The following is a 26,718-nucleotide window of genomic DNA, read 5'->3' as shown; positions in this document are numbered from 1 at the left end:
TTTTTCAGATATCATGTTATAATAATTTGAAAGAGAAAATATACATACACATATATTGAACAACATTATAATTAATATAATATAAATAAGTACCATTCAATATATCATAAGCATTGTCAAACAACGCATACATAAGTGTACTCTAAATCTAAACTAAAATACAACAGTTTGCACTAATGTTAAGCCTAACTTTATATGAATTAAAGTCTCCACACTTTTGCGACCACCAAATTTGAATTCTATTTTATGTTTTCCTGTACAACAAATAACAAATAGGAGAAAACTAGACATAGCAAAAAGCTCCAAGAAGCACGTGGATGGTCTCAAAGCTGCCCTTGTGCTTCTCCCTGTTCTTGATGACTCCTACACGCCCGGTGTTCCTCCCGCCAGTCACCATGACCACGTAGCCGACGTCAAACTTGATGATCCTTGCCTATATGTTGTACACCCCATGTACCTCTATATTCAATCTACTATACCCCAAGCCAGATCTACTTCCAATGGTGATCAGACAGAAGATGTTAATAATAAATAGACCCATCCTGAAATATAATGTTTTTGAGTTGCTCTACGTCAAACTATCCTAAATTTGGCAAATTTATAGAGAAGAATAATATTTACAATAATAGATGAACATCATTTTCAACTCATACATTTATGAAATATATTTTTATAGTTGATCTCCTCAATGCCACTAATACTTAATACTCTTTTCTATGAACTTAGTCAAACTTAATGTAGTTACTTAGGACAAACTCAAATCAATTACATTTCAGGACAGTGGTAGTACGCAACTAGCCTTTAACACGATATAGTTTATCTTTGAGTAATCATTGTCAGATGTCCAGAAAACTGACAACTCCATTAGAATTGTAAAAACAATCCGGGATTGTAAACCTTAAGCTTTTAAATCTGCTTAAGGAGAAGTCAAAGGTGTACTTAGTTCAGCAGAATTAGAATTGTCAAGAAGCTACCTGACATGTTGCCACAGCCTCAATGATGGCACAGCCAAGATCCAAGTTATCATTGATTAGCGTGTGAATAAGTTGCTCGATAGTTTCACTGCCGCTCATAAGGTTCTGAATGAGATTCCGAAGATTAGAATATAGTGCAACACGAAGAGGTTCCTACAACAGAGAAAAAGAGAAATACAATTATTAGTTGTATTCAACAGATACAAAATGTTAGGGGTTAATAGAATCAACAAGCAGGTATAGCACTGCATCAACAGTACAAAGGCCTCAAGCAGAAATACCTTGCAAGTAACATGTGCCAGACTTCCGGCTAATGTTCCAACCATCAAATGTGCGGATCGAGTTATCGTATTGTTATCAGACTCCAGTGCATAATCCTTCAAGAAATATGTGTCAACAGTATCATCACACTAACATCTTAAACCAAAGAAGATAAGAAAGTAACCTTCAGAATAAGTTCTTTTGTAGTTCAGCTTGCTATGGTCACACTTCTTTGAATAACAGGGAGTATTATCTCCCTGTTAGCCTTATCCAAAACCAAATCCATAATTCTAGATAAAGCAAGTAATTTATCAGCAACAAAAGAAGTTCAGATTAAATACGAAATGAAATATAACAAATTCCTTTCAGAAACTTGGAGGCATACTTGCTATATTGCAGTTATGGACCAAGGGAGCCGACCTTTGGATTTATTTTGAAACGTATCTCTTCTCGTGGAATAGCTGCCATAAGCTACATATCACAAATGAAAAAATCATATAACATAATCTAGCTGTTTAGATAAAAAATAGCAGTTAAAACATTAAGTTAACCTGGTTAACAGAAAATGGAGATGGTGATGTTGATTGTGTTTGTGCTGGCGAAACCTGGGTCAACGAGGGCACTTGCTCAGGCATCATCAGAGCAACTTTGTCATCTTCTACCGTGCTGTTTGTAGGTAGACGGACAGGAGCAGCATACTGCAAAGAAAATATATTCCAACTATAATGGCAGAAGAGTGTACCACATATTTGATACAAAAGTTCAAAGCCAACCTGATTAAGTATATTTGGAAGGCTCATAGCTCGGGATGTGATATTGACCTCAGGTTGTTGTTCCATATGAGTTAGTGAAGGGATGGTCCCTGAAGGGACTTCTGCAACCACAGGGGTTTGAGATGCAGTAACATCTTTATTTGAAAAATCTGGATTTCCCTCGACTTCGCGCAGACGATCTTTGAGCAGGGAAGTTGGTTTCACATCCTTTATGTCAACAGTAAGGTTCTTAATAGCACCTGAAATCCCAAAAGAACATTTAGCATGGCCATGGGTAGCTAGGGCAGATACAAAGTCAATAAAGAAACTATCAAAAAAAGGAATGTTGAGGACCTCAATATCAAATTTCAGATTCATCTTGAGGTTTGGAAGATTATAAATTTCAGCAAGTAGACTTAGAATTCCCATGGTCCAGGGATTTGGAGGTCGATATGCGATACTTGACTGGCAAGGTTCAAGGATCTGCAGAGCAGCCAATGGTCATGACTCATGATGCACCCAAGTTAATAATTGGATTTTCTTTGAGCTAGTTTAATCAGATTGTAATCTTTGGAGAAATATTTTACAAAAAAAGTTAGCAGGAATGGACACCTTTGAAGTGAATGGTATGACCGCAATCATCAATCCTTTCTCATATGCCTGAAGAAAAAATTCTCCAAAGATTATGAGCAGACAAATTGAATCGATTGAAGTGAATTGTACACCTCAGGAAGCACATAAATTTTACCAAAAAACACAGGTGAAACAGAAATATCATATTAAATAATATAGAGCAATACTAAATAAAGGATCTAGACAGCCTAAGGGAGCTTTTGGAACTCCAAGTCTCCAACTACCAATGAGTTTAATGCAGAGAAGCAGTACCTCCACGATAAGAGATTTTGGATCAATCTCCTTAGCCCTTAGTGCCTGATTCCTACCAATGGTGAACTTTCCCAACCAACTGCCTAGGTTTTTTAGCAAGGAGCGCTCCTCGGAACTAGATTTGATAAGGTTTGATCTTAACAAGACCTGCAGCAAAAGTATCCAAGTTTAAACAAAATGGCTAGCAAAAAATAAAAACAGGGCAGACGAATTGGAGAGAACAAAAACCTTGCAGTTCTCATATGTGGCTTTCAGTATTTCCTTGTTCAAGGATTTTGAGTTTACTTTATCAAAGAACTTCAGATACAGATCATGGAAATTTGGTTCAATGCTTGCCCTGTTAAGATGAGCAGTGATTTGTATACCTCAGCATTGTCAGACAAATCTATACAAAATCAGTAATTGAGAATGATACCTTTTCATGACCATGTATTGTGCAAACCAAGGATAATACTGTTCCTGTATGACCTCGTTAAATTCCTTTGCCTTAGCTTCCATATTTGAGATGGATATATTGTTGATCATAAAAAGAATCTTGTCCTGAACTTCAGGTGGAGGTGTTTAGGTTAAGAGAAGTCCATTAGCACGGGATGAGTTTTGTATTAACCCAAAAGAGGAAACTCAGAAAACAAAACCAACCTCAATTGGTGTATCTCTTTGTTCCGCGGCAGCAACAAGTGCCTCTATATTTAAAGCAGTCCCAAATCCAGTAGTATATGAAGGTTGCCTAGGCAATCCTATAAAAGACAGGCATGACAGTGTAACTGTAAATCTCTACTACTCTATAAGACAATAGTGTAGACGTACACACCTACTTTGGTGCACGGTTCTGCCTACAGACGCCCGCTCTCTCTCTCGCGCCCCCGCTCTCTGCGCCCGGCTGTCTCCGACCCCGCTCTCTGCGCCCCCGACGCCCCCGCTCTCTCCAACCCCGCCAGCAGCGCCATCCCCGCCCGCAGCGCCCCCGACGCCCCGGCTGTCGCGCATGGAAGGTCGCCATCCCCACGATCCTTATGGAAGCGCCCCGGCTGTCGGCTGCTCCAAGAAAGGAATTAGCGTCGTGTGGAGGACCCGCCCCGCTCTCTGCGCCCCCGACGCGCCGCCATCGCATTCCCCGCGTGGTCTGCTACAAGGAAAGGTCCGCGTGTGTGGAGATGGAAGGTCCGTTCCCGCCATCCCCGCCCCCGCTCTCCTCTCTTGGCCCTCCTCTCTCTGCTGCAGCTATCGCCGCCAGGTCCGCGCCCACCAGCCGCAAATCGTCCGCCATCTCCTCGAGCCTCTTAGTTTTGCGCAAATCGAGCTGCGCAAATCGAGCTGCGCAAATTGGGCCTTCCATCCATGGCAGCCGCGCCCCTACAGTCAAAGATTCGCGGCTGCCTTCCCCCAATTGCTCCCCCTCCTCTCTCCCTACTTACGTACACCACACCTGCCCCTTCCTTTCTCCAAATTAGCCGCAGTCCGCGTCCACAACTGTCATCGGTGCTCTCTCCAAGTGTCGCGCCACTGTGCCGCTGCCGGCGACGAAGAAGGAGCCCCGTTCCCAACCTCCGGTGTGCCGCCCGCAATTTTCTGCTCACCGCCGGCGTTCCAAGGTATACTTCAACAGCATTTTGCAGGCAGTAATTTCCTCCCATGTTGTCTCGTAGTTTCATTTTGCAGGCAGTAATTTGGTTAGGCACAACATATGGTTAGTCACTGATATGTACAGAAAACTTGTTAGTTACAATATTGTTAGGCACTGATATGGTTAGGCACTGATTTTTATGTGGATTTCATAGCGTATTGATTTAATGGTATGAATTGTTCAGGCACTGATATGGTTAGGCACTGGTTTTTTACCAAAACACAATGATTTCAGTTGAAGGCTTTGCAGTACCAGCAGCTCAGCTGTTCTTGTGCTTCGGCTTAAGTGTGCAATTGCTAGCTGAGTACAAGTAGTTTGGTAGTAGGTTGTGAAATCATGAGTTTCAGTTTGGTAGTAGTTTGTCATGTTTTCGGCAAACTGGTGAGATCATGAGTTTCAGTTTAACTAGAGAACTCATTGGATCTTTATGTCCTGTGCCACAACATATGGTTAGGCACTGATATGTACAGAAAACTGGTTAGTTACAATATGGTTATGCACTGATTTTTATGTGGATTTCATAGCGTATTGATTTAATGGTATGAATTGTTCAGGCACTGATATGGTTAGGCACTGATTTTTTGCCAAAACACAATGATTTCAGTTGAAGGCTTTGCAGTACCAGCAGCTCAGCTGTTCTTGTGCTTCGGCTTAAGTGTGCAATTGCTAGCTGAGTACAAGTAGTTTGGTAGTAGGTTGTGAAATCATGAGTTTCAGTTTGGTAGTAGTTTGTGATGTTTTCAGCAAACTGGTGAGATCATGAGTTTCAGTTTAAATAGAGAACTCATTGGATCTTTATGTCCTGTGCCACAACATATGGTTAGGCACTGATATGTACAGAAAACTGGTTAGTTACAATATGGTTAGGCACTGATATGGTTAGGCACTGATTTTTATGTGGATTTCATAGCGTATTGATTTAATGGTATGAATTGTTCAGGCACTGATATGGTTAGGCACTGATTTTTTGCCAAAACACAATTATTTCAGTTGAAGGCTATAATATGTGAGAATGATGTTTCTGAAGTGAGTTCATTTTTCGGTGCAGATTGTTGCAATAAGGGATATCATACCTCCTGCTGTTGTGTAGCTCACATTCTTCCAGTCATTGTCAATTCTCCCAGGTACATTTCTCCCATGTTGACCCTATACATTTTGCATCAAGTAATTTGCTTTCTTTGTGGGTATATTATTGGGTGACATGTTTTTAGTTGCTAGAGGTCTATAAAATTATATTAATTAGAGCATCAACATTCTGAGGGTCCAACTAAATAGTATGATACTCATGTGTTGTCTGCATGTTGGAAATCTTTAGGTCCAACTAAATAGTATGATACTCAGCTTATTCTGATGGTCCAACATTCTGGGCTAGACGACCTAAAGTTTATGTTGGAAATGTATTTATCATATATGCAAAATTTGTACCCAGTGAAAGAAATAATGCTGACCTCTAAAACTCGCTGAAAGAATTTTGTCCTGCAACTCAAATGAACTTTGGCACAAATTGGGTGACATGTTTTTAGTTGCTAGAGGTCTATAAAATTATATTAATTAGAGCATCAACATTCTGAGGGTCCAACTAAATAGTATGATACTCATGTGTTGTCTGCATGTTGGAAATCTTTAGGTCCAACTAAATAGTATGATACTCAGCTTATTCTGATGGTCCAACATTCTGGGCTAGACGACCTAAAGTTTATGTTGGAAATGTATTTATCATATATGCAAAATTTGTACCCAGTGAAAGAAATAATGCTGACCTCTACAACTCGCTGAAAGAATTTTGTCCTGCAACTCAAACGAACTTTGGCACAAATGAACTTTGGCACCTGGTAATGCAGTTTCTGTTTTACTGATGCAAAAAATATTAGTATACCAATGAGTGACCAAAACATGTGATTTGATCAACTCATGTGTTGTCTGCATGTTTCCCTAACTGAGGCTTTGCTAATTCTTTGATTTCCCCATGTTAATTTGATTTGCACATCACTAAATATTATGATACCTATTGTTTTTTATATGTACATGGAAAGAGTATACTACCTTACTGTGGTATTAAACTAGGAAGAATATTATGTAATCTGGAATTTTATGTGAGGGCCTGTGGTAAAGTCTCCTATGTACCTAAATATTTTTTCTTCTCTATTACAGTTCTTCTAGCAGTAGAACTTTGCTAATTGAATCTGCAAAAGTAACTTCGACAGCAAAAAGGTGAGTGAACGCCTCATGTTTATTGTTTTCTTTAAGGTTATCTTTTTTTTGCTTGAAGGTGATCTGTTTTTTGCCAAAACACAATGAAAACTGAAATCTGATTTCAGTTGAAAAACTGCATTTTCCTGTTAAAGAAATACAATGTTCTTATGTATGTCGAGGATAGATTCTTATGTCTTGTTCTTATGTTCATGTTCTGATGTCTTGTTCTTATTTTTTCCCTAATATAACTTTTATATGACATATGTTAAGCTTGTGTGTATTGGGGTTTTTTGTATTGGGGTATAAAGTTTATATGCATTCTTCCGGTATATATCGGTTGATGCTAATTCGTAAAAAAAGATAGTGGGGAGGCTTGGATGATAGTATACTTTGAGTTCGGTGCACTTGCATCCGTTCACAATTCTCTTTGTCGTCTGCTTCTCTTCATGTTCTTTTCCGAATATACCATTCAACACAAAGACAAACACCCTTAATTGCTTGTCTTAATGTTCTTCTCCAATTACATCGGTTGCTCTGTGAGACAACCACTCACTTTGAATTTCTTAACAAGCATTTGCAGTTCTCTGTAGACGTCCCATAGTACCTCTCGCGTCAACAAACATGAAACAAGTTATTCTTACCCATTGACGAACACATATATATAACAACCTAGGGAGACTGAATGCATAAGCTCGCTTGAAATCAGAACCTCGATGACAACATGATGACTGATTAGATTAAATGGCTTTATAAAGTAAACGACATGATAATTGATCAAGTTGCATATGCCAACACCACATTTTTGAACCGCGACAGTATGACATTTGTTTCATTTAAATTTAAATTTTAAATTTTGTTAAAGGCTACAAGGTTTTGATGGAACCGGTCGTATTGAACCGAGAAAGAGACGCAGCGGACCGCATAAAACGGAAGCCTATGTAAGTTATTACATAAATCTATTTACACAGAATTTGTCTATCAAAGAAATGACCGTTATTTAGTCGTATGTTTAATATAGCTACAGGTTGTTCGACGACTACCGTGATGAAGATTTTTATGGGCTACCTCGGAAATACAGTATTGTCGCTCGGGTAGAAGTTAAATTCCCGATTGAGCCACGTTATCGTGATAGACAACATTTCATTTTATCTGACATCCATGTAAGCCAACAATTATTTAAGTTTCATTTACAAAGTTACACTATCTTCATACCATCGCCTCTTCTCCTACTAAAATCCTACTGAAATACTATTAGGGAGCCAAGATCGAGGCCATAACATATGTGTCCGTGACAGTGAAACATTTCAACAATTTACTCCATGAAAAGCATGTTTACAATATGCATAACGTAAAGTTTGGTCTTCATCCGGGTCCATTTAATTTTCGACATCTAAATGGTCCCATGGAATTGTATTTCAACCAACAAACTATCGTGGAGCCATACACTGTTCCAATTCAAATGCCGCCATTCCCAAAACATATATTCTTCAACCTTGACGATATTGCTGAGTTGCCAAACAGGACTTTAGTCGGTAAGAATATATCGATCTTGGCCCAATTTTTAAAATACCGTTTACACGAAATTTAGTATTAATCCATTTATAAATTGTTATTTTTGTAGACATTATGGCTATTGTAGTCCACATGGATACAATTCATCGCACAATGTGGGGCCCTTTCAGGAAGATTGTTATAATGGATGCTAGGTATATTCCATTAATTGTATATGTCAAATCAATATATATTACTAACCAATTCTTACCAAAATGAATGTCATAGGGGGTCTTTACATATCATTAAAGTTTGGGGTGACCTACTAAACAAAAATGCACTCCGCTGGGCGTTGGCTAAGGAGGATTATGGCATAATAATTGGGACTATGTTTAGGCGGTTCAGAAGACAAGGTACAACATGTCTTTACGCCTTGCAAACACATCTGTCACTAAGTTTTACTTTATAATGATTCGTAACAGAGATTTAAATGTGTAATTCTAGAGTTCCTCGAGTCTTCGGATCATACCGCAATACACTTCAATCCGTTCCATCACAACACCCACTATTTTGGACGTAAGTATATTCTTAAAAATTAGTTACTTTTAAATCGTGATTGTTCTCATTAAATCATGAACTTCGTGTAGATATGATTAATTGTGCCATTCATTGCAGCAATTCAAAAAGCTTTGGTGGCGCGGAGCAACCGTCAGTTTGCTGTTACATTTCTTGAAGAGCAAAGGCGTAGATAGATTCTACAATTTCGAAAAGAGCAATAATTGGATCTATATTTAGGCCTAGATAGATTCTACAATGTAACAATACATGTCGTATTGTTATTGATCAACCAAAAGCAACATGAGGCTGTATTGTAATACCTATGACATGGGTTTAATAAGAGATAGTTTACATGGATAAGAAGACGAGATGTCGCGCTGCAAATCTGACCATTGGTCCAAAAGCACCCAAACAGAGTCCACTCGACAGCTGTTTTATATTTAGAAGGAATGATCAATGATGGAAGTATAGCATAATCCATAATTCCACAATCAGCAAAGTATCAGCATAACTAAAGTAAGTTGGTCAGTGAATTTGTAAAAGTTCCCTTTCTTGGAACTAAAACTTATGTTCTACAAAGAAGTTCAGCCCTATATTTCTCAAGGTCTATGATGAAATCAAATCATGTAACATATACATAATGCATCAAATACTTTCTGTTTCATCTTTTTATTCATAATGCATAAAAAGTCTGGTGCTGTGGTCAAAAGTCCAAACTATAGCAAGCATGTGGGTTTTCCCCACAACTTTATGGACTGTATTTTACAAATCCTAACAATCAATTTTCAAACGAAAATAATTCTTATTGTAGTAGCCTGATCAGGCTCAGCTGAGTATTTCTATGAAAATCCCAGAAACCGATGAAGGGCTTTGAAGGGTTTAGGCATTTAGCATTCTCATCAGTTAAATTCTCTGCAAATTGCAACAATCCACAAATACCAATGAACTTCAGGAATTTTGTAATCCTTAGAATATAAACGTACCTTTGTCAATGTCAACATCATCAAATACTACTATAGGACTTTTTCCACCAAGTTCCAGTGTAACAGGCTGTCAAGAAAAATGCAATGTTAAGGAATGCAACAGAATTTCCTCTTAAAATAGGGCACTCAAATCATACTTTCTGATAATTTATCAACTAGAAGAGAGCAAAACAACACGGCACAGCACATTACTATAAATAAAACATAATTCACAGACGAACCTTGACCATAGGAGCTGCCGATGCCATAATTTTCTTGCCAGTTTCAAAACTCCCAGTAAAAGCGACCTAAATAAACAGAAAACCCATGCTATGAGGAGTGCTCATGCATGATTATGTCATTATATGCAGAATAGTTTACCTTGTCAACATCTGGGTGTGCTGACAAAGGAGCGCCAGCATCAGGACCTAATCCTGTCACAATGTTCAAGACACCAGAAGGGAGACCGACTTCTTTACAGATATCAGCAAGCTCTAAGCAAGTCCTGGTAATTCAAAACGTAGGCACATAAAATGCTGTTGCTTGTAGCATGAACATGATATAACATGCTAATACTTACACAGAAGCCAGTTCAGATGGCTTTAGCACAGCTGTACAACCAGCAGCCAATGCAGGGGCTACCTTCCATGTAGCCATCAGTAGAGGATAGTTCCTGCAACACAAATACAAGTACAAAGTATAATGCTTTAGAGTCAGAATTAGAATAAGTAAAACAAGAACATATGAAGAAAACATAAATATAAGTAAATAAGTTACTTAGTCAACAGCATCTTATATATAGACATAATAGTCTGAAATGGCCCGCACGACAATTATGTGAACAAAGATAGTAACACAATAGTGAGTTTCTAGAGAAGAAGCGTACACTTATACTAGGACAAAGCTCACTGTCATATCAACATAGAAAGAATACTTGATATTGGCCAAACATTGACACAAGCAAAAAAAAATTGACATTAACTTGGATATATAGGTGAGATTCAACACTGGATAGGAAGTACAAATCTGAATACTGGAAATATTTCAGAATGGTGATGAGGAAAGTTATCGAAATTAGGTTTAAAAGACTGTGTGTGGTTAGAGAATATGCAGTTTATTCGCTATACATTTACACACGGGCATCTATCCAAGTTTTTTATAATTGTCCCTGACCAATTATACTTGGATCAAATTCTAGAGGGCTCCAAACTGGACAACCTGCTGAATTTCAGTTTCAGCTAACTGAACCAACTTCAGTTAAAGCCAACCTGACAGTCCACTTTGAGTAGTTGTTACTCCAACTTTTGTATATGATCATGTCCACCACCCTTTAAGGAAGTTGTTCACCAATATATGGTCTTTAATTCCTCTACAAGCACTATGGTCTAAAACCTTATAGAACAGCCATAAATGAGCTCCAAAACAGCCATCAATACTGAATTCCATATTCAGCTACTATTTAGAATCTGAAAATTCAGAAACACAGCAGCACCACTTGGAACCATTCTTTTTCCTGGGTTCCAATAGTTCCTCTACAGTTTTTACATAGTGACCCATAGCTAATTGGTCTGGAACGATTAACATCTTGATCTGGCTTGGCCTGCTGACAGATGGCACAAGAAGTCACATACTAATGCACAACCGATTTCATACCCGGCCAATAAAAGAACTTCTTCATTTTCCTATATGGGAGAGTGATCTTCTTCAATGGGTGCTATAATAACCTACCGAGATAGAGCAAAACAAACCTCGGTGCACGAATCTAGAATGCAAATGGTTGTCTGTGAACCTGTTTGTTCGAATATTCTGTGAACCTTGGTGTGTTTGAGAATTATGTGTACTGTTTATACTGTGTGACAACAAATATGTTTATGTGTGTACTAAACAAATCACTGTGTAAAATGTGTGCAAATTGATACCTATACACAATAGACAAACGATGTGTCTAAATTGTGGTTGTATAGAGTACTATGTGAAAACTTATCTAAGCCATTCCACTGTCCATAATAGGGTTTCCTTATGGAGAACGGAGAACCAAAAGAAACAGATCAGATTGAACATAATGATGGTCGCACACCATTATCAAACATCTCAAACACTATAGGTAAAGGTTATTACACGCGTGTCGATTAACGTTTCAAACGTAGTATGTAGGGGAACACTAATACACAAAGTTATATTGTAGCTGATGAAAATGGATCGAAATCGCTTGGTCCAAATGTCGATGCTAAGGAACGTAAGAGGCAAAGGGAAAGGGAAAGATATGCCGCGATGACCGTTGAACAAAGAAACGAGAAAAATAGAAAGCGTCGTGAAGTAAGCCAATGAAATAAAGGACTTGCTATACAGACAGAGGCATCTAGAGGTGATGAAAGAAGTTAAATTTCACATTGTTATTATACCTACATACATGTACCTTATACAAAGTTGACATGTATTATTTTGTATATGGGTGATATACAAAGAAGACATTAATATGAAGACATTTGAGACAGTTAACTTTGAAACAAGTGGCTGTAGCACAATTGATTTCACAAACTTTGCAACACAAGGTAATAGGGTATACCAATCACAGTTTTTTTCACCCATCGTTTTATAATACATATTTGTAGCCATGAAAATCATTTTGCCGTTGTTGATTTGGCAGTTCCAAATAATAACACTTCACCGACCGATAATATTATCGAACGAGAAAGGCAAAGGCATAGAGAAAGACGTGCAAAAATGTCAGTATACCAAAGGAACGAGTTGAATAGGAAGCGTCGTGAGGCGCGACAACAAAACAAGGGACAAGAAATGATGTCCACTGTGTCAGGAGGTGATGAAACACGTCAAATTTAAATTAATGTTTATGTGCATAAACCTACACTTAGAAAGTAATGTGTTCATTGTTTTTTAGATGTAGACCAAAAAGTAAATGTGAATCAAGATGATGATAGCGATTGGTTGCATAGGAATGATACATTCAAGGCAGACGACGTTTTCACAACCAGAGACCTTCTGGCACCAGGTACATGACTGTTCACTTAACTAAATTAGCAAAACAGCTGATTTCTGGCGGTTTAACGTATACATGCTTTATTCCAGGCGGTGTGCATGAAACTGTTGGTAACACACCCAACCATAATTTGGAAAGGGCCGCCTACTTTAGAGAGCGGTACAAAAACTTAACTCCCGCCGAGATGGAGTTTTGGCGTGAACGTCTTAGGTTGTATGATAATACACCAAAGCGGAAAGGGTCAAAGATAGAGTATATAAGAAAATGTAGAGCACTGTTGGCTGACACATTGAGTCAGGAGTCAATCGCCATGGAGTCCCCAACATATACCCCTGAGGTTGTACACCCTACAACAGATGCAGCTAACTGGGTTATCCCTGAAATCGCCGGTAACCCGTTCCTGCCAGCTCCAACACAGACTGAGGATGTCGATTCACCGCATATGTCTACTGGACCACTAAGACGTAAACATGTGCCACGTGGTGAAAGACAAGCTATCTTAGCCCGTCGAAACCGGCAATTTGAAGCATCCATTTCAAGGAACATGGCTACTACGACTGAGGATACTATCAGTGATGCTGGTGAAGGGGCTGATTGTACACAACCCCATATGACTACAGAGAACAACAACAATGGTAATTACTATCATTGTTTTCAAGTCGGATGAGTTGTTGGTCATTTTGGCTGACCGACTTGGACGATTAATCGTGACCAGTCTCGATTGATCGGATGACTTGAAAACAATGATTATTATCCTATCTTAAATGGATGCAGCATGACGACGATAGCGTGTAGTTCGACTAAACGTGTGTTTCCATCAGTACAATGTAGGAATCAATGTCATGGTGATATCGTGGCAACAAATGAGAGTGCAAGTATGACCGAACAAGGAAGTGGGGTGGATCATACCCAGTCGAAGCCAAGGGTCATTTCCAATGGTAATTGTTAAGAATCTTTATTCAGGTTACATATTTTTCCCAACCATGTTATCCTGAATGCCCTTGTATTTTATCGGGCTTGTATTTTCACGTTCCAGTTGATGACGATGACGGTGTCGTATTTGAAGACGATGCTGATGAGAACGAGGGATACCTATTCGCTGGGCAATGTACTAATTTCAATCTTTTTATGGTATGATACCAATGCTTATATAGATACATATGTCTTACTCATTGTTTCCAAAAAATATCAGATGAGGATACCGATGAAGATATAGAGATCGATGGTAGTCAAGATGAATCGACTGCCACTGATGTTCCTGATCCGTATGATAAGGTGTACAGCAACATCCCTGAAGAAACACATATGCTCAAGACTGTTCCCAACTGCGGTTATTGCACCGCGAAGAAGTTTGAGTATGAGACACCTGGTTTTTGTTGTCGTGGTGGGAAGGTTGAGCTAGCCCCACTGGAGACCCCTCCCCAACTCAAGAGGTTGTGGGATAGTGCAGACTCTGATGCTAGGCACTTTCGTGATAACATTAGGTTTTTTAATGGCCATTTCTCTTTCACTTCCCTATACTGTTGCCTCGATAGTATGACAACAAATGTAAGGGATTCTGGTATATACACGTTCCGAGCACAGGGCATGATGTACCACAATATAAAGTCATTTGGTAAGGAAGGTGGGGTAGAGCATAAACACCTTGAGCTATACTTTTATGATGATGATCCCACACTCGAGCATCGGTACCGTAAGTGTCGCGAAGAGCATCAACAGAAAGACAAAGAGGTTATTCGACAGATAGTCGACATACTACGTGGAAACCCGTAATCCGAGCACCTTAGGACCATGGGCCACGTTGAGAACCTTGATGACTATCGTATCGCGTTGAATCTAGACCAGACGTTGAACCAGAAGACATATAACACACCTCTCACTTCGGAGGTGGCCGCTGTCTGGATCGATGGGAGCGAAGGGCGAGGCCAGTTCAGCAAAAGTGTTATGCTCCATGGGAAGGACAGTTCAAGCCACTGCATCCGCTCATACCATGGATGCTACGATGCACTATCATATCCATTGTTCTTCCCTAGAGGCGAACTTGGCTGGCACGCAAATATCCCAAAGGTTGGAGTATCCATGGACGAAGTGGATGCATATCGTGCGACACATAGGGCAAGTAATGCAAATGATGAAGATGCGGGTTAGTTGTTTGTTTAAAATTTGATATATTTGCGCATTATTAACTATCTTTTCAGCATCACTCACTTTATAATCCTTGCGTTTGCAGAATCTCCTAGCCATTTATGTGTGTCTGTACGTGACTACTACTGCTACAAATTTCAGATTCGCCCCGGGGTATTCAATCCAATACTTCATGGAAAGCGGCTTTTCCAGCAGTTCGCGGTCGACACGTACATAAAGATTGAGAGCTCACGTTTAGATTACATACGCAATAATCAGGGTCGGTTAAGGGCAGACCTGTACCAGGGCTTGGTGGATATCATGCTAGATGGAGATATTAGAGCAGATAATGTTGGCAAGCGAACTGTGTTGTCGACGTCGTTTATTGGCGGTCCTCGTGACATGAGACGTCGGTACATGGATGCTATGGCTCTGGTGCGAAAGTTTGGAAAACCAGACATATTTCTTACCATGACATGTAACCCTAACTGGGATGAGATAAGGAGGGAGCTTCTCCCTGGGCAGACACCGCAAGATCGTTCGGATCTTGTAGTGCGTGTCTTTCATGCGAAGCTACAAGAGTTAAAGCATAGGCTGACTAAACAAGATATTCTTGGTAAGGTCCGAGCCTACGTCTATGTCGTGGAGTTTCAGAAGCGGGGTTTGCCGCATGCCCATTTTCTACTCATAATGCAGAGGAAGTACAAGCTCACATGTCCTGAGCAGTACGACCTTTTGATCTCAGCCGAGATCCCAAGCAACAAGTACCCAGAACTACGAAAGATGGTTATCAAGCATATGATGCATGGCCCGTGTGGGTCGCTAAACCCTAACTGCCCATGCACTAAGGGTCGTAAATCGTGCAAGAATCATTACCCTCGGCCTTTCAGTGACACAACGTTGCAAGGGAAGGATTCGTACCCTATTTACAGACGTCGTGACGATGATCGTAAAGAAAAGGTCCGAGGGTGCGAACTGGACAATAGATGGGTTGTCCCTTATAACCCATACCTCCTTCGTCTCTTCAACTGTCACATCAATGTCGAGGCATGTGGGAGCATCAAGGCTATTAAATACCTGTTCAAGTACATATACAAAGGCCATGATCGTGCGTCTGTTGTTATGAGAGATGCGAGCAAGGAATACGATGATGTTGATGAGATCAAGCAGTATAGAGATGCAAGGTGGGTGACTCCTCCAGAAGCCTTGTGGAGGATATACGGTTTTGAGCTTAGCCAGATATCTCCACCTGTGATGCAGCTGCAACTCCATCTTCCAAACATGCACATGGTGGCGTTTCACGAGCGGCAAATGGTCGAGCGAGTCGTCAACCGTCCAGGTGTTGATAGGTCAATGCTCACAGCATATTTTGAGGCGAATAGTCTTCACGAGGAGGCTCGTGGCATCCTATATCGTGACTTCCCTGAGTGGTACACTTGGCAGAGTGGTAAGGGTAAAGTATGGCAGCGGAGGAAACGAGATACAGGCGGACAAGTTGGTAGGATAGTCTCTGCTCATCCGGCTGAGGGGGAGCGCTACTATCTTCGTGTTCTCCTAAACCATGTGACTGGTGCCGCCTCCTATGTGGATCTAAGGACAGTTGATGGTGTCACCCTACCCACTTTTCGTGAGGCGGCAGAGAGAAGGGGACTGCTTGAGTCGGACAACACACTAGATGAGTGTCTCACTGAACGTGCTCTTTTCCAGATGCCATCGGCGCTGCGACGGCTTTTTGCCACAATACTGGTGTACTGTGAGCCAAGCGATGTGGCTGTACTCTGGCAGAAACACAAAGATTCTATGTCCGAGGACTACCAACACAGGAGTCAGAACAAAACTCATGTTGAGCAGATGGTATTGATTGACATTAGGAACATGCTGCAGTCAATGGGAAAGGACATAAATACATTCCCTCTACCTCCTATCATCGACGCGTATGACGATGCTATTGGTACTGCTAGGGAGGTTTACGAGGAGGAAAGTATCCAACCGACAGCGGGAGATGTGGCTCTTAAAGACTCTCTTAACGAGGAACAGAGGGCCGCCTATGATAAGATTATGTCTGCCGTTGACACCGATCAGGGCGGGTTGTTCTTTGTGGATGGACCTGGTGGCACCGGTAAGACTTATCTATACAGAGTGTTGCTCGCGACGCTACGCAACCAAGGCAAGATTGCAGTGGCAACAGCTACATCTGGCGTTGCGGCTTCCATAATGCCTGGAGGAAGAACCGCCCATTCACGCTTCAAGATACCACTCACTATTGACGATGGCGCTGTATGTAGCTTCACGAAGCAGAGTGGAACAGCAGAGTTGCTACGGAAAGCATCTCTCATTATCTGGGACGAGGCTTCTATGACTAAGAGACAAGTCGTGGAGGCACTGGACAATAGCATGCGCGATATAATGGGTCGCCCCGCACTACCATTTGGTGGTAAAACCATTGTCTTCGGTGGAGATTTCAGACAGGTCTTGCCAGTTGTTCGTAAAGGGTCAAGGGCTCAAGTGGTCGCGTCTTCATTACGGATGTCTTACCTATGGGAGTCCATGTCCCACTTAAAGCTTGTTAGCAACATGAGAGCAAAAAACGACCCTTGGTTTGCGGAGTTTTTGCTGCGCGTAGGCGGTGGAACTGAGGACACAAATAGTGACGGCGACATTCGTCTTCCTGACGATGTGTGTGTGCCTTACAGTGGGAGTGACAGCGATCTTGACAACCTAATATACTTCGCTTTCCCAAATCTCAATGAAAATATGTCTGATTCCACCTACATCACTTCAAGGGCGATACTGTCAACACGTAATGACTGGGTGGATATGATAAATGCTAAGATGATTGATCGTTTTCAAGGGGAGCATATGGTGTACCATAGTTTTGATAGCGCCATGGATGATCCCCATAACTACTACCCACCTGAGTTCCTAAACACATTGACGCCTAATGGGCTGCCCCCTCATGTTTTGAAGCTCAAGATTGGATGTCCTGTTATATTGCTCCGGAATATAGACCCTGCAAATGGACTTTGCAATGGCACCAGGCTGGTCGTTCGTGGCTTCCAAAGAAATAGCATTGACGCAGAGATTGTACTGGGTCAACACGTTGGAAAACGGATTTTCCTACCGCGTATACCGTTGTGTCCCTCCGATGAAGAGATGTTCCCTTTCCAGTTCAAAAGAAAGCAGTTTCCTGTACGGCTTAGCTTTGCAATGACGGTTAACAAAGCACAGGGTCAGACTATTCCCAATGTTGGTGTATACTTGCCTGAACCAGTGTTCTCTCATGGTCAACTATATGTTGCTCTATCTAGAGCGACAGCCCGATCGAACATAAAGATTCTTGTCATCCCAGCCGTCGATGGGAGGAAAAAGTCAAGGAAGGGTGTAAAGAAAAACCCCACCGTAGATTGTGGGACATATACCAAGAACATCGTCTACAAGGAGGTCCTAACAAACTAGACCCATATACGACTAAAACGGAACTCAATCTGTTGCATGCTAAATACATGTAAATGCACGATGCCCTTTGGTGTATAACTGATTTCAGAATCGTTTTGTATATATCCTATGTTTTATGATAACTGATTTCATGATCGTTTTGTATTTGTATATATATGTGGCTCATGCTGTTTACCATTGGTTTGCTGCAAATTGAGATTCTGTAAATAGAAATGGCTGATCGTGTTTTTCTGCAGAACTATTTAGAACCCATAACTCTTATTAAATAACAATAATAATAAGGTAACCAATAGATACTAGGTAAGTGCTCGTGCGTTACAACGGGAACATATAATACCACAAAACCCAAGGCTAACCAATACCCATCATATTTGTAGTGTAATTCGACCAACTTATTTAATTTGACAGCTATCGCTATCTGGATGCATTAGCTACTATAACTCAATCATCACGTTAGGTATATTGCGTTAGCTAATATGATATACCTTCACGATTAATGTACATAAAGATTTCTAGCAAAATTCACTGTCATTAGCTACTATGACCCAGAAAATTCACTGTTTAGCTAAAACCTCTAGCAACTAAACGATGAATAACTATCATGATACAAATATATTGCGTTTAGCTAAAGTCCTAGGAAAATAATACATGTAAGTATTCCCATTCAGACAAATTGGAGTTCTCAGGCAACTTTACCCACACTGGAAACATGAGGAGGGCCACAAGTGCCACCTTTGGTTTGGAACAAATCAAGCACAAGCAGATTTATCTCAGCCACCACCACCACCATCAGCATGGTCAATTTTCAGAGCCTGAGCCCACACTTGGGAGACTCCATCAGACTCAGGCGCTGAACTGGCCGGCTTCCTTGGCTGGGTGCCGCCTTTGTCGAACAGACAATCCTCACCTTCCTGCCCAGGCAATTCCATCATTTGAGGGGCTTCAGGAATGTTGTATATCTGGCTAAGATACTTGCAGTCGGGGTGAGGTGGCTTCCTAGAGCTTGTGCCATTCTCCTTTGCCTCTTTCTCCTATTTCTTCTCTTTGTGTTTATCTTTCTATTTCCTTTTCTTTTTCTCATGCCGATCACTCTTTTTGTCCTCTTCCTTGGCAATATTAGGTGCCCCATCTCTGACCTTATCTGGCAATAATAGCACTTAAAGAATATAAATGAATCGAAATAGATGGTGAACAAACATATTGAGAGGGCAGCATGCAAGTTCTGGACATACAAATTGCATATGCTTTTTCACGAGTCATGTGATTTGCTTTAGCGGGGCAATCCCAAAATGTTATTTAAATTTCTAGCTGCAAACTTCAGTGCATTTATTATCCTTTTTGTAACATTGACCTGGTACATATGCTTTCCAATTTCCCTTGTCCCATGAAAAGTGCAACACTTCCACCTGAAAAATCAGCAGCTTTGTCTTGTAGCCTCCTGACTTCTAGGGCCTCATCATAAGCTGAACACATGGATCATGCTTATGAAATCAATATTTATGGCTTCCTGCTTCACAGAAGAGAGTGGCGCGGCTACATGAGATGCTGTACCATCCTCCACACAATTGCTGGGGAGTGCTGGTCTCGGCAACTTTGTAGGCCGCATATCAAGGTTGTCTGTACAGCAGCATCAGAAGTCTTATAATATAAAGCACCATAAAAACGGATAATGGTGTCATACAAGACTCGCATGCTGTTAAGTGCAAAAGAAAAAAAGAAAAGCTAGGAACTCACTTTGTAAGTAACCATTCGTTTCAGTGTTCTTTCGCTTCTTCAGGTTCTCATCAGGCACAACAGATTTTCCATCATCAACTGGTGGGGCTATAGGAGGGTCCGAGGGCTTCAAGTTAACACTATCTATCAGATAACTTATACTGTTTTCTCTTGTTTTATTATGCTCTTTGTGGTTATGTTCCCTTTTCTCCTTTGCCTCTTTCTCCTATTTCTCCTCTTCCTTGGCAATATCAGGTGCCCCATCTCTGACCTTCTCCATCCTTTCAGCTCTCCCGTCTGCAACATTCTCCACAGCTGGAGGCTTTGACATAACCAGTTTATGATCAGTTGAAATGTTAGCAATATATAGAGGACAATGAGGAAACTGGTTATTACCACACAGCCAAAGTAGCGAATAATTGCAAAGCAAGCCAATCAACAAAGTCAGTGAACTTATGAATGCATAATACACATTTGATATAGCATTCTAATAGCACTTAAAGAATATAAATGAATCGAAATAGATGGTGAACAAACATATTGAGAGGGCAACATGCAAGTTCTGGACATACAAATTGCTATCTAACAATCAATTCTGCTCACCACTCTAAGCAGGAAAACTTATAATAACACGAAACAGGATTTGTTCCTTTTCCTTTCTTGGAACTAAAACTTATGTTCTACAAATCTGACCATTGGTCCAAAAGCACCCAAACAGAGTCCACTCGACAGCTGTTTTATATTTAGAAGGAATGATCAATGATGGAAGTATAACATAATCCATAATTCCACAATCAGCAAAGTATCAGCATAACTAAAGTAAGTTGGTCAGTGAATTTGTAAAAGTTCCCTTTCTTGGAACTAAAACTTATGTTCTACAAAGAAGTTCAGCCCTATATTTCTCAAGGTCTATGATGAAATCAAATCATGTAACATATACATAATGCATCAAATACTTTCTGTTTCATCTTTTTATTCATAATGCATAAAAAGTCTGGTGCTGTGGTCAAAAGTCCAAACTATAGCAAGCATGTGGGTTTTCCCCACAACTTTATGGACTGTATTTTACAAATCCTAACAATCAATTTTCAAACGAAAATAATTCTTATTGTAGTAGCCTGATCAGGCTCAGCTGAGTATTTCTATGAAAATCCCAGAAACCGATGAAGGGCTTTGAAGGGTTTAGGCATTTAGCATTCTCATCAGTTAAATTCTCTGCAAATTGCAACAATCCACAAATACCAATGAACTTCAGGAATTTTGTAATCCTTAGAATATAAACGTACCTTTGTCAATGTCAACATCATCAAATACTACTATAGGACTTTTTCCACCAAGTTCCAGTGTAACAGGCTGTCAAGAAAAATGCAATGTTAAGGAATGCAACAGAATTTCCTCTTAAAATAGGGCACTCAAATCATACTTTCTGATAATTTATCAACTAGAAGAGAGCAAAACAACACGGCACGGCACATTACTATAAATAAAACATAATTCACAAACGAACCTTGACCATAGGAGCTGCCGATGCCATAATTTTCTTGCCAGTTTCAAAACTCCCAGTAAAAGCGACCTAAATAAACAGAAAACCCATGCTATGAGGAGTGCTCATGCATGATTATGTCATTATATGCAGAATAGTTTACCTTGTCAACATCTGGGTGTGCTGACAAAGGAGCGCCAGCATCAGGACCTAATCCTGTCACAATGTTCAAGACACCAGAAGGGAGACCGACTTCTTTACAGATATCAACAAGCTCTTTGTGTCCCATCTCTGACCTTCTCCATAATCAGCAAGCTCTTTGGGTCCGAGGGCTTCAAGTTAACACTATCTATCGGATAACTTATACTGTTTTCTCTTGTTTTATTATGCTCTTTGTGGTTATGTTCCCTTTTCTCCTTTGCCTCTTTCTCCTATTTCTCCTCTTCCTTGGCAATATCAGGTGCCCCATCTCTGACCTTCTCCATCCTTTCAGCTCTCCCGTCTGCAACATTCTCCACAGCTGGAGGCTTTGACATAACCAGTTTATGATCAGTTGAAATGTTAGCAATATATAGAGGACAATGAGGAAACTGGTTATTACCACACAGCCAAAGTAGCGAATAATTGCAAAGCAAGCCAATCAACAAAGTCAGTGAACTTATGAATGCATAATACACATTTGATATAGCATTCTAATAGCACTTAAAGAATATAAATGAATCGAAATAGATGGTGAACAAACATATTGAGAGGGCAGCATGCAAGTTCTGGACATACAAATTGCTATCTAACAATCAATTCTGCTCACCACTCTAAGCAGGAAAACTTATAATAACACGAAACAAGATTTGTTCCTTTTCCTTGTCCATAGCAGGTGAAAGGCCTCCTGCATCAGGTTTCTTAGCAGAGACAGAACGGTTTTCAGCTCCCAGTTTCTGATCAATTGAAATATTACCTTGCAGCAACCTTCCACCTTGTTACTGATTCGCTGTCCAAGCCCCTCTTTTCTGGGTGCAGCTTCATTGTAGGTGCTGGTGGAAAGCCACCAGCAGTTCTTCGAGGAGAAGTGGTGAAACTTTCAGAATGTTGTACCGATGTCCCATTCTTTTGTTATGAGCAGACCTTGGAAGTCCCTTTTATTGTGCCCGTGCAATCAACGGTTAGCAAAATAATCGAGTATTATCACTCAAAATCCCCTTTTTGTAGAGTGGTTCAATCAACTGTCGACCAAAATCAAAACGCGGAAGGAAACTCATGAAACTACAAACCGCTTAGGAGTGAAGCATCTGTACAGTTCCCAAAAAAAACAAACCGCTTAGGAGTGAAGTCAAACTGATAATTATAACATGGCTTCTCTGAACTCAGTCATTATTGAAGCAACTGTACAGATGCATGTACTGTACATTCAGTATATGTAGATCAAACCCAACTCTCAAAGCAATATGCTGGTATGGTCCAGAGCAAAGGTTGAAGGAGCGAATTAACAACTCCATGTGGAATTCTGGATCTACGTCTGAGATTGGGAGACAGTACCCAAGCCAAGCTGCCTGTTCTGCTGCTCTTTTTGGTTGTGCTGTTGTGCAGCCGGGATAAACCGTGCAGGTGCAGTGTAAGATGGATATGGAATGGATGCAGCCAAGATGGATCCGTGGCTATAATAGTTTTCTAGCTTGAGAGAGACAATAGAAGGTTCTGGCTTGAGTGCTTCAAACATATCCTGAATTTTTGTTGCTGTAATAATTTCTGTCGTTCCATCATCAGTGTTGCAGGCTTAGTGTCAGTCTTAGTGTCACCAGAAACCTGAACTGGATAATCAGTCTATTTGGCCTCTTCGGAATATAATAAATTAATGTCTCATGAAAACTTGCATTGTTTTTTCGGGTGCCAACAGTGTGATAGAAAATATTTGCCCAATCGTCTCTCACTGATGTGTGCTGTCAGCACAAATGAATTCATTTAGTCAGAAACTGATAGTTTTCTTGTAAAATTTAGTGTGCATTTCCTGCACAAGCAATGAAACATTTTTGTGACTCCAACTTACAGTTTTGTCAAGATGTTGATTTAGAGCTTGCATCTGCTAAACTACTTGACGAATTAACCTCCGATAAAATAACCTTTTCTGGTTGTTTCTGCAGCTCTTTCTTTCTAGCCTCTGCGGTTGTGCCTGAATCAATTATAGCAAAAACAAAGAGATTAAACTTTTACCATGAGGGCTGAGGGATTTGTAAATTCTCGGCATATAAAAAAAGGAGAAGTGAGCACAGAACTTCGCCCCATTGTATATATATAGAGACTAAGAAGATGAAGAGCTTGTATTTTTTTTCTCTTTTCTATCTTCAACAGACAACCTTACCATTTCTTAATTACCTCTCACATAACAGCTCTATCTCCCACACATATTATAGTCTAGAATAGCACTATAATATATGACAAAAACAAGTGATTCTGCACTCGTTTCAGTTCTACACTATGAAATAACAGATTGTAACTGTCTTAAAGTATTATTGAGTTTTGGATCATTTGCGAAATTAGCAATATTAATTTTTATGCATCTAACAATTTGTAATGCATGGCAAAGCACGGGCACTGACCTATATTATTATACCTTATTAATGTAGGTTTTTGTCCCGCGAGAATGGAATCTCTATTTGTAGGCTTGTCTCATAACAAGCCAAAAAATTCGGTGGCAACCGCAATAGTTCGAGAAGGTATTATAATTTTCATAGTCTGTATGGATCAATTTCTTTTTAATGACTGGTTGCTCCTGGACTATAACTAATTTTAGTGTTATCTCATGACTGGTTGCTCCTAGACTATATTTGCACGCAAGGTGATCTTGCTCTCATCGATTTTATTAAGGAAATCCCTTGTGAACCAAGGGTAGAAGTCGTGCTTATTGATGATGCCTTTGTTGAAAGGAAATGGATGGAGTGTTTATTTCAGCCGAACGCATATTTAGGTGACGAGGTAATCCACGCTTAGTTTTTATATTTGGCGACGTTGTTATGTATAAGTTTTTTTACTCATCCTGATATTTTTAACCACAACTTACACACTTGCAGGTTATAGACTGTTACATAAATTTGATAAAAGCTCAAAAGCATCTAAAGTGCCGATCTGGAGGTCGCGTTCACATAGAAAATGCTTTCCAGTTCAATTTCCTGAAGCGAGATGGTGATGTTGAAATTAAAACAGAAGAGTTATATCCAAATAAAGACATGACACAAATATGTAGCGCTGAACGAAGGGTGTTACTTTACTTAGACCATGACATGGTACATATGAGTTTGCAATCTGAACAATTAGTGTATATATGTATTTTATTCTTATGCAAGTATTTATAACTGTTTTGTAGGTGTTTATTCCGATAAACATCCGAGAGACGCACTGGTATCTTGCCGTGATTCATGCAAGAAATATGGAGATACAAGTGCTCGATTCACTTGGTACTCCCTCCGTTTCTTTTTATTTGTCGCTGGATAGTGTAATTTTGCACTATCCAGCGACAAATAAAAAGAAACGGAGGGAGTACTTCACAAGATCGCAAAGACCTCACTGACTCTGTGAGTATGCACAAACTAAACAATTATGAATTCAATATTAACTTATCCCAATCTCTAATTTTGTTTTATAATATATATAGATTAAAGGACTACAAAGACAAATAGATATGATATCTCAACGTAAGGAGTTGAAAGACCACAGGTGGCCAGACCTCCAAGTTGCTTCTTGGCCGCTCAGAGAAATAGACATGGGATATGCAAAGCAGACAGATAGGTACGTCCTAAAATCTTCTTTACCAATTTCTTCATTCATACTAAACTTTATGTTGATATTAATGTATATTGTAGCTCTTCATGTGGCCTCTTTCTTTTGAACTATATCGAATACTGGACAGGGGATGAACTGTCTGACAGTTTTACCCAGGTATATTATTACTACTACGACATATATGGACATCTGCAGTCAGTGTTACATATATAATGCTAAAATAATTGTTTCTTATTTGTAGGATGACATGTCACACTTTAGGAAAAAAATGGCTGCTATATTACTATCTTCAGACCTGAATAAGAGAAGAGGGTGTCTGTTATACAAAAATGAAAAAGAAGATGACTCTGGAAGCCCATCAGATGTTGAGATATTAGAAAACCCAACAGATTCTAATAAGAGGAAACTACTCCACATGCTTGATGATAGCGAAGTAGTGTATGAAGACGAGGAAGGCCCTATTACTCAAGCAGACTTGCAAAGGTGGTTTGTTGATGATTGGGATAAAAGAGCTCCTGTAAAAGTCTCTACCGATGGGTGCACAAATGACTTTTTAATGGTTGGTCTTTCCACAAAGGACATGCCAGTGACCAAAGCCGATTCAATAGATGTTTTATGTGATTATATCATGGCAATAGAAGACGATACGACACTAGAGTAAGTGCTCATTAATTTATTTATTTTATGTATATCAACTACTTAGATACTTGATATAGACTTTCGTCATGCTACATTACAGGAGAACATGGGTGCGAAGTTTCAATCCTTTTAAGATAGAAATATCTGTCAAAGACCTGCAAAACATATTAACGATAAATCAAGATATGATTATAAGATGCTTTGACATGGCTGTTCGGCTGCTTGCCAATAAAGAGTCACGTAGGCCGAAAGAAGAAATCATAAATAATAGAAAGCATTATATGGACATGCGTTTTTGGGTAAGTTTGTTTCTAATTATTAATGTATTAATATATAGTATCTACATCTAATCCTCATGTGGACATGTATATATACTGTCCAGAGAATGGTTGGTTATGGTAAACTTCCAAAGTACCATCAGGATCCTACAACAGAAGAGTTAGCCAAAACTCTCGATTGTTGGCCATCAATGAATTATTATATCACGGGTTGTAGATATGTAAGTATGTGTTTATTTCGAATGTATTTATAAAGGACACTTCTGTTGTAGGATCCTAATGACTGATATTTTGCAGGTTCTCATGCCATGGAAATTCAATGGATGTCACGCCCTTTTCGTAATAGATCATGTTAAAAAGCATGTGACTTTTATCGACTTTACACCGACTCAAGATTGGTGTAAACACATGCCATACAAGAGGTTCGCGGAAGCGATTATCATGGCCTCAAAAAAATATAAGATTGCTTACAGCAAGAAACGTTCTGGATGGGCGGAGGATATCTTTAAGTGGGAACATACAATTCAGACTGGTGTTCCAGTTGACTTAAGAGGGT

The 26,718-nt window shown here is 39.9% G+C and overlaps 2 protein-coding genes, 4 long non-coding RNA genes and 2 pseudogenes across 8 annotated transcripts; 5 read left to right on the top strand and 3 right to left on the bottom strand.

The window, feature by feature from the left end:
* Positions 1 to 980: 980 nt before the first annotated feature.
* Positions 981 to 3,361, bottom strand: LOC111591291 (CCR4-NOT transcription complex subunit - DUF3819 pseudogene; annotated as a pseudogene). The gene is made up of 7 exons (NR_161194.1): positions 3,288 to 3,361; positions 2,873 to 3,209; positions 2,600 to 2,647; positions 2,009 to 2,470; positions 1,420 to 1,933; positions 1,256 to 1,351; positions 981 to 1,127 (listed from the first exon to the last, which is right to left on the bottom strand). The product of NR_161194.1 is annotated as a CCR4-NOT transcription complex subunit - DUF3819 pseudogene (transcript).
* Positions 3,362 to 5,595: 2,234 nt separating this feature from the next.
* Positions 5,596 to 7,725, top strand: LOC109946115 (uncharacterized). Its single transcript, XR_002269371.1, has 3 exons — positions 5,596 to 5,620; positions 6,648 to 6,707; positions 7,552 to 7,725. It is a non-coding gene; the product is annotated as an uncharacterized lncRNA (long non-coding RNA).
* A 3-nt stretch (positions 7,726 to 7,728) lies between these two features.
* On the top strand, positions 7,729 to 8,932 carry LOC103654930 (uncharacterized). The gene is made up of 6 exons (XM_020552936.3): positions 7,729 to 7,849; positions 7,945 to 8,221; positions 8,311 to 8,395; positions 8,469 to 8,593; positions 8,685 to 8,756; positions 8,856 to 8,932. The coding sequence occupies exons 2-6, from the start codon at positions 8,029 to 8,031 to the stop codon at positions 8,930 to 8,932; spliced, it is 552 nt and encodes a 183-aa protein (XP_020408525.1). The 5' UTR covers positions 7,729 to 7,849; positions 7,945 to 8,028.
* A 158-nt stretch (positions 8,933 to 9,090) lies between these two features.
* LOC109945972 (betaine aldehyde dehydrogenase pseudogene) lies at positions 9,091 to 10,368 on the bottom strand (annotated as a pseudogene). The gene is made up of 5 exons (NR_161193.1): positions 10,281 to 10,368; positions 10,082 to 10,205; positions 9,943 to 10,008; positions 9,722 to 9,788; positions 9,091 to 9,167 (listed from the first exon to the last, which is right to left on the bottom strand). The product of NR_161193.1 is annotated as a betaine aldehyde dehydrogenase pseudogene (transcript).
* Positions 10,369 to 20,664: 10,296 nt separating this feature from the next.
* LOC103654931 (betaine aldehyde dehydrogenase 2) lies at positions 20,665 to 21,763 on the bottom strand. The gene is made up of 4 exons (XM_020552376.1): positions 21,638 to 21,763; positions 21,499 to 21,564; positions 21,278 to 21,344; positions 20,665 to 20,723 (listed from the first exon to the last, which is right to left on the bottom strand). The coding sequence occupies exons 1-4, from the start codon at positions 21,761 to 21,763 to the stop codon at positions 20,665 to 20,667; spliced, it is 318 nt and encodes a 105-aa protein (XP_020407965.1).
* A 2,348-nt stretch (positions 21,764 to 24,111) lies between these two features.
* LOC118477036 (uncharacterized) lies at positions 24,112 to 24,647 on the top strand. Its single transcript, XR_004857991.1, has 3 exons — positions 24,112 to 24,182; positions 24,287 to 24,441; positions 24,537 to 24,647. It is a non-coding gene; the product is annotated as an uncharacterized lncRNA (long non-coding RNA).
* A 521-nt stretch (positions 24,648 to 25,168) lies between these two features.
* LOC118477034 (uncharacterized) lies at positions 25,169 to 25,506 on the top strand. The gene is made up of 3 exons (XR_004857989.1): positions 25,169 to 25,251; positions 25,326 to 25,401; positions 25,487 to 25,506. It is a non-coding gene; the product is annotated as an uncharacterized lncRNA (long non-coding RNA).
* A 141-nt stretch (positions 25,507 to 25,647) lies between these two features.
* Positions 25,648 to 26,279, top strand: LOC118477035 (uncharacterized). Its single transcript, XR_004857990.1, has 3 exons — positions 25,648 to 25,902; positions 25,985 to 26,183; positions 26,267 to 26,279. It is a non-coding gene; the product is annotated as an uncharacterized lncRNA (long non-coding RNA).
* Positions 26,280 to 26,718: the final 439 nt, after the last annotated feature.

This window comes from Zea mays, chromosome 4 (genome assembly GCF_902167145.1).
Source record: "Zea mays cultivar B73 chromosome 4, Zm-B73-REFERENCE-NAM-5.0, whole genome shotgun sequence".
Lineage (NCBI taxonomy): Eukaryota > Viridiplantae > Streptophyta > Magnoliopsida > Poales > Poaceae > Zea > Zea mays.
The sequence above is the reverse complement of the archived record's forward strand: the minus strand, read 5'-3'. Positions and strand labels throughout refer to the sequence as shown.

Coding starts and splice junctions, on each gene's coding strand:
- LOC103654930 (XM_020552936.3), top strand. CDS start 8,029: ATGCATAACGTAAAGTTTGGTCTTCATCCGGGTCCATTTAATTTTCGA. Junction 8,222..8,310: donor GCCAAACAGGACTTTAGTCG/GTAAGAATATAT, acceptor TTATTTTTGTAG/ACATTATGGCTATTGTAGTC. Junction 8,396..8,468: donor ATTGTTATAATGGATGCTAG/GTATATTCCATT, acceptor TGAATGTCATAG/GGGGTCTTTACATATCATTA.
- LOC103654931 (XM_020552376.1), bottom strand. CDS start 21,763: ATGGGACACAAAGAGCTTGTTGATATCTGTAAAGAAGTCGGTCTCCCT. Junction 21,345..21,498: donor CGGCAGCTCCTATGGTCAAG/GTTCGTTTGTGA, acceptor TTTTCTTGACAG/CCTGTTACACTGGAACTTGG. Junction 20,724..21,277: donor TGATGTTGACATTGACAAAG/GTACGTTTATAT, acceptor AATATAAAACAG/CTGTCGAGTGGACTCTGTTT.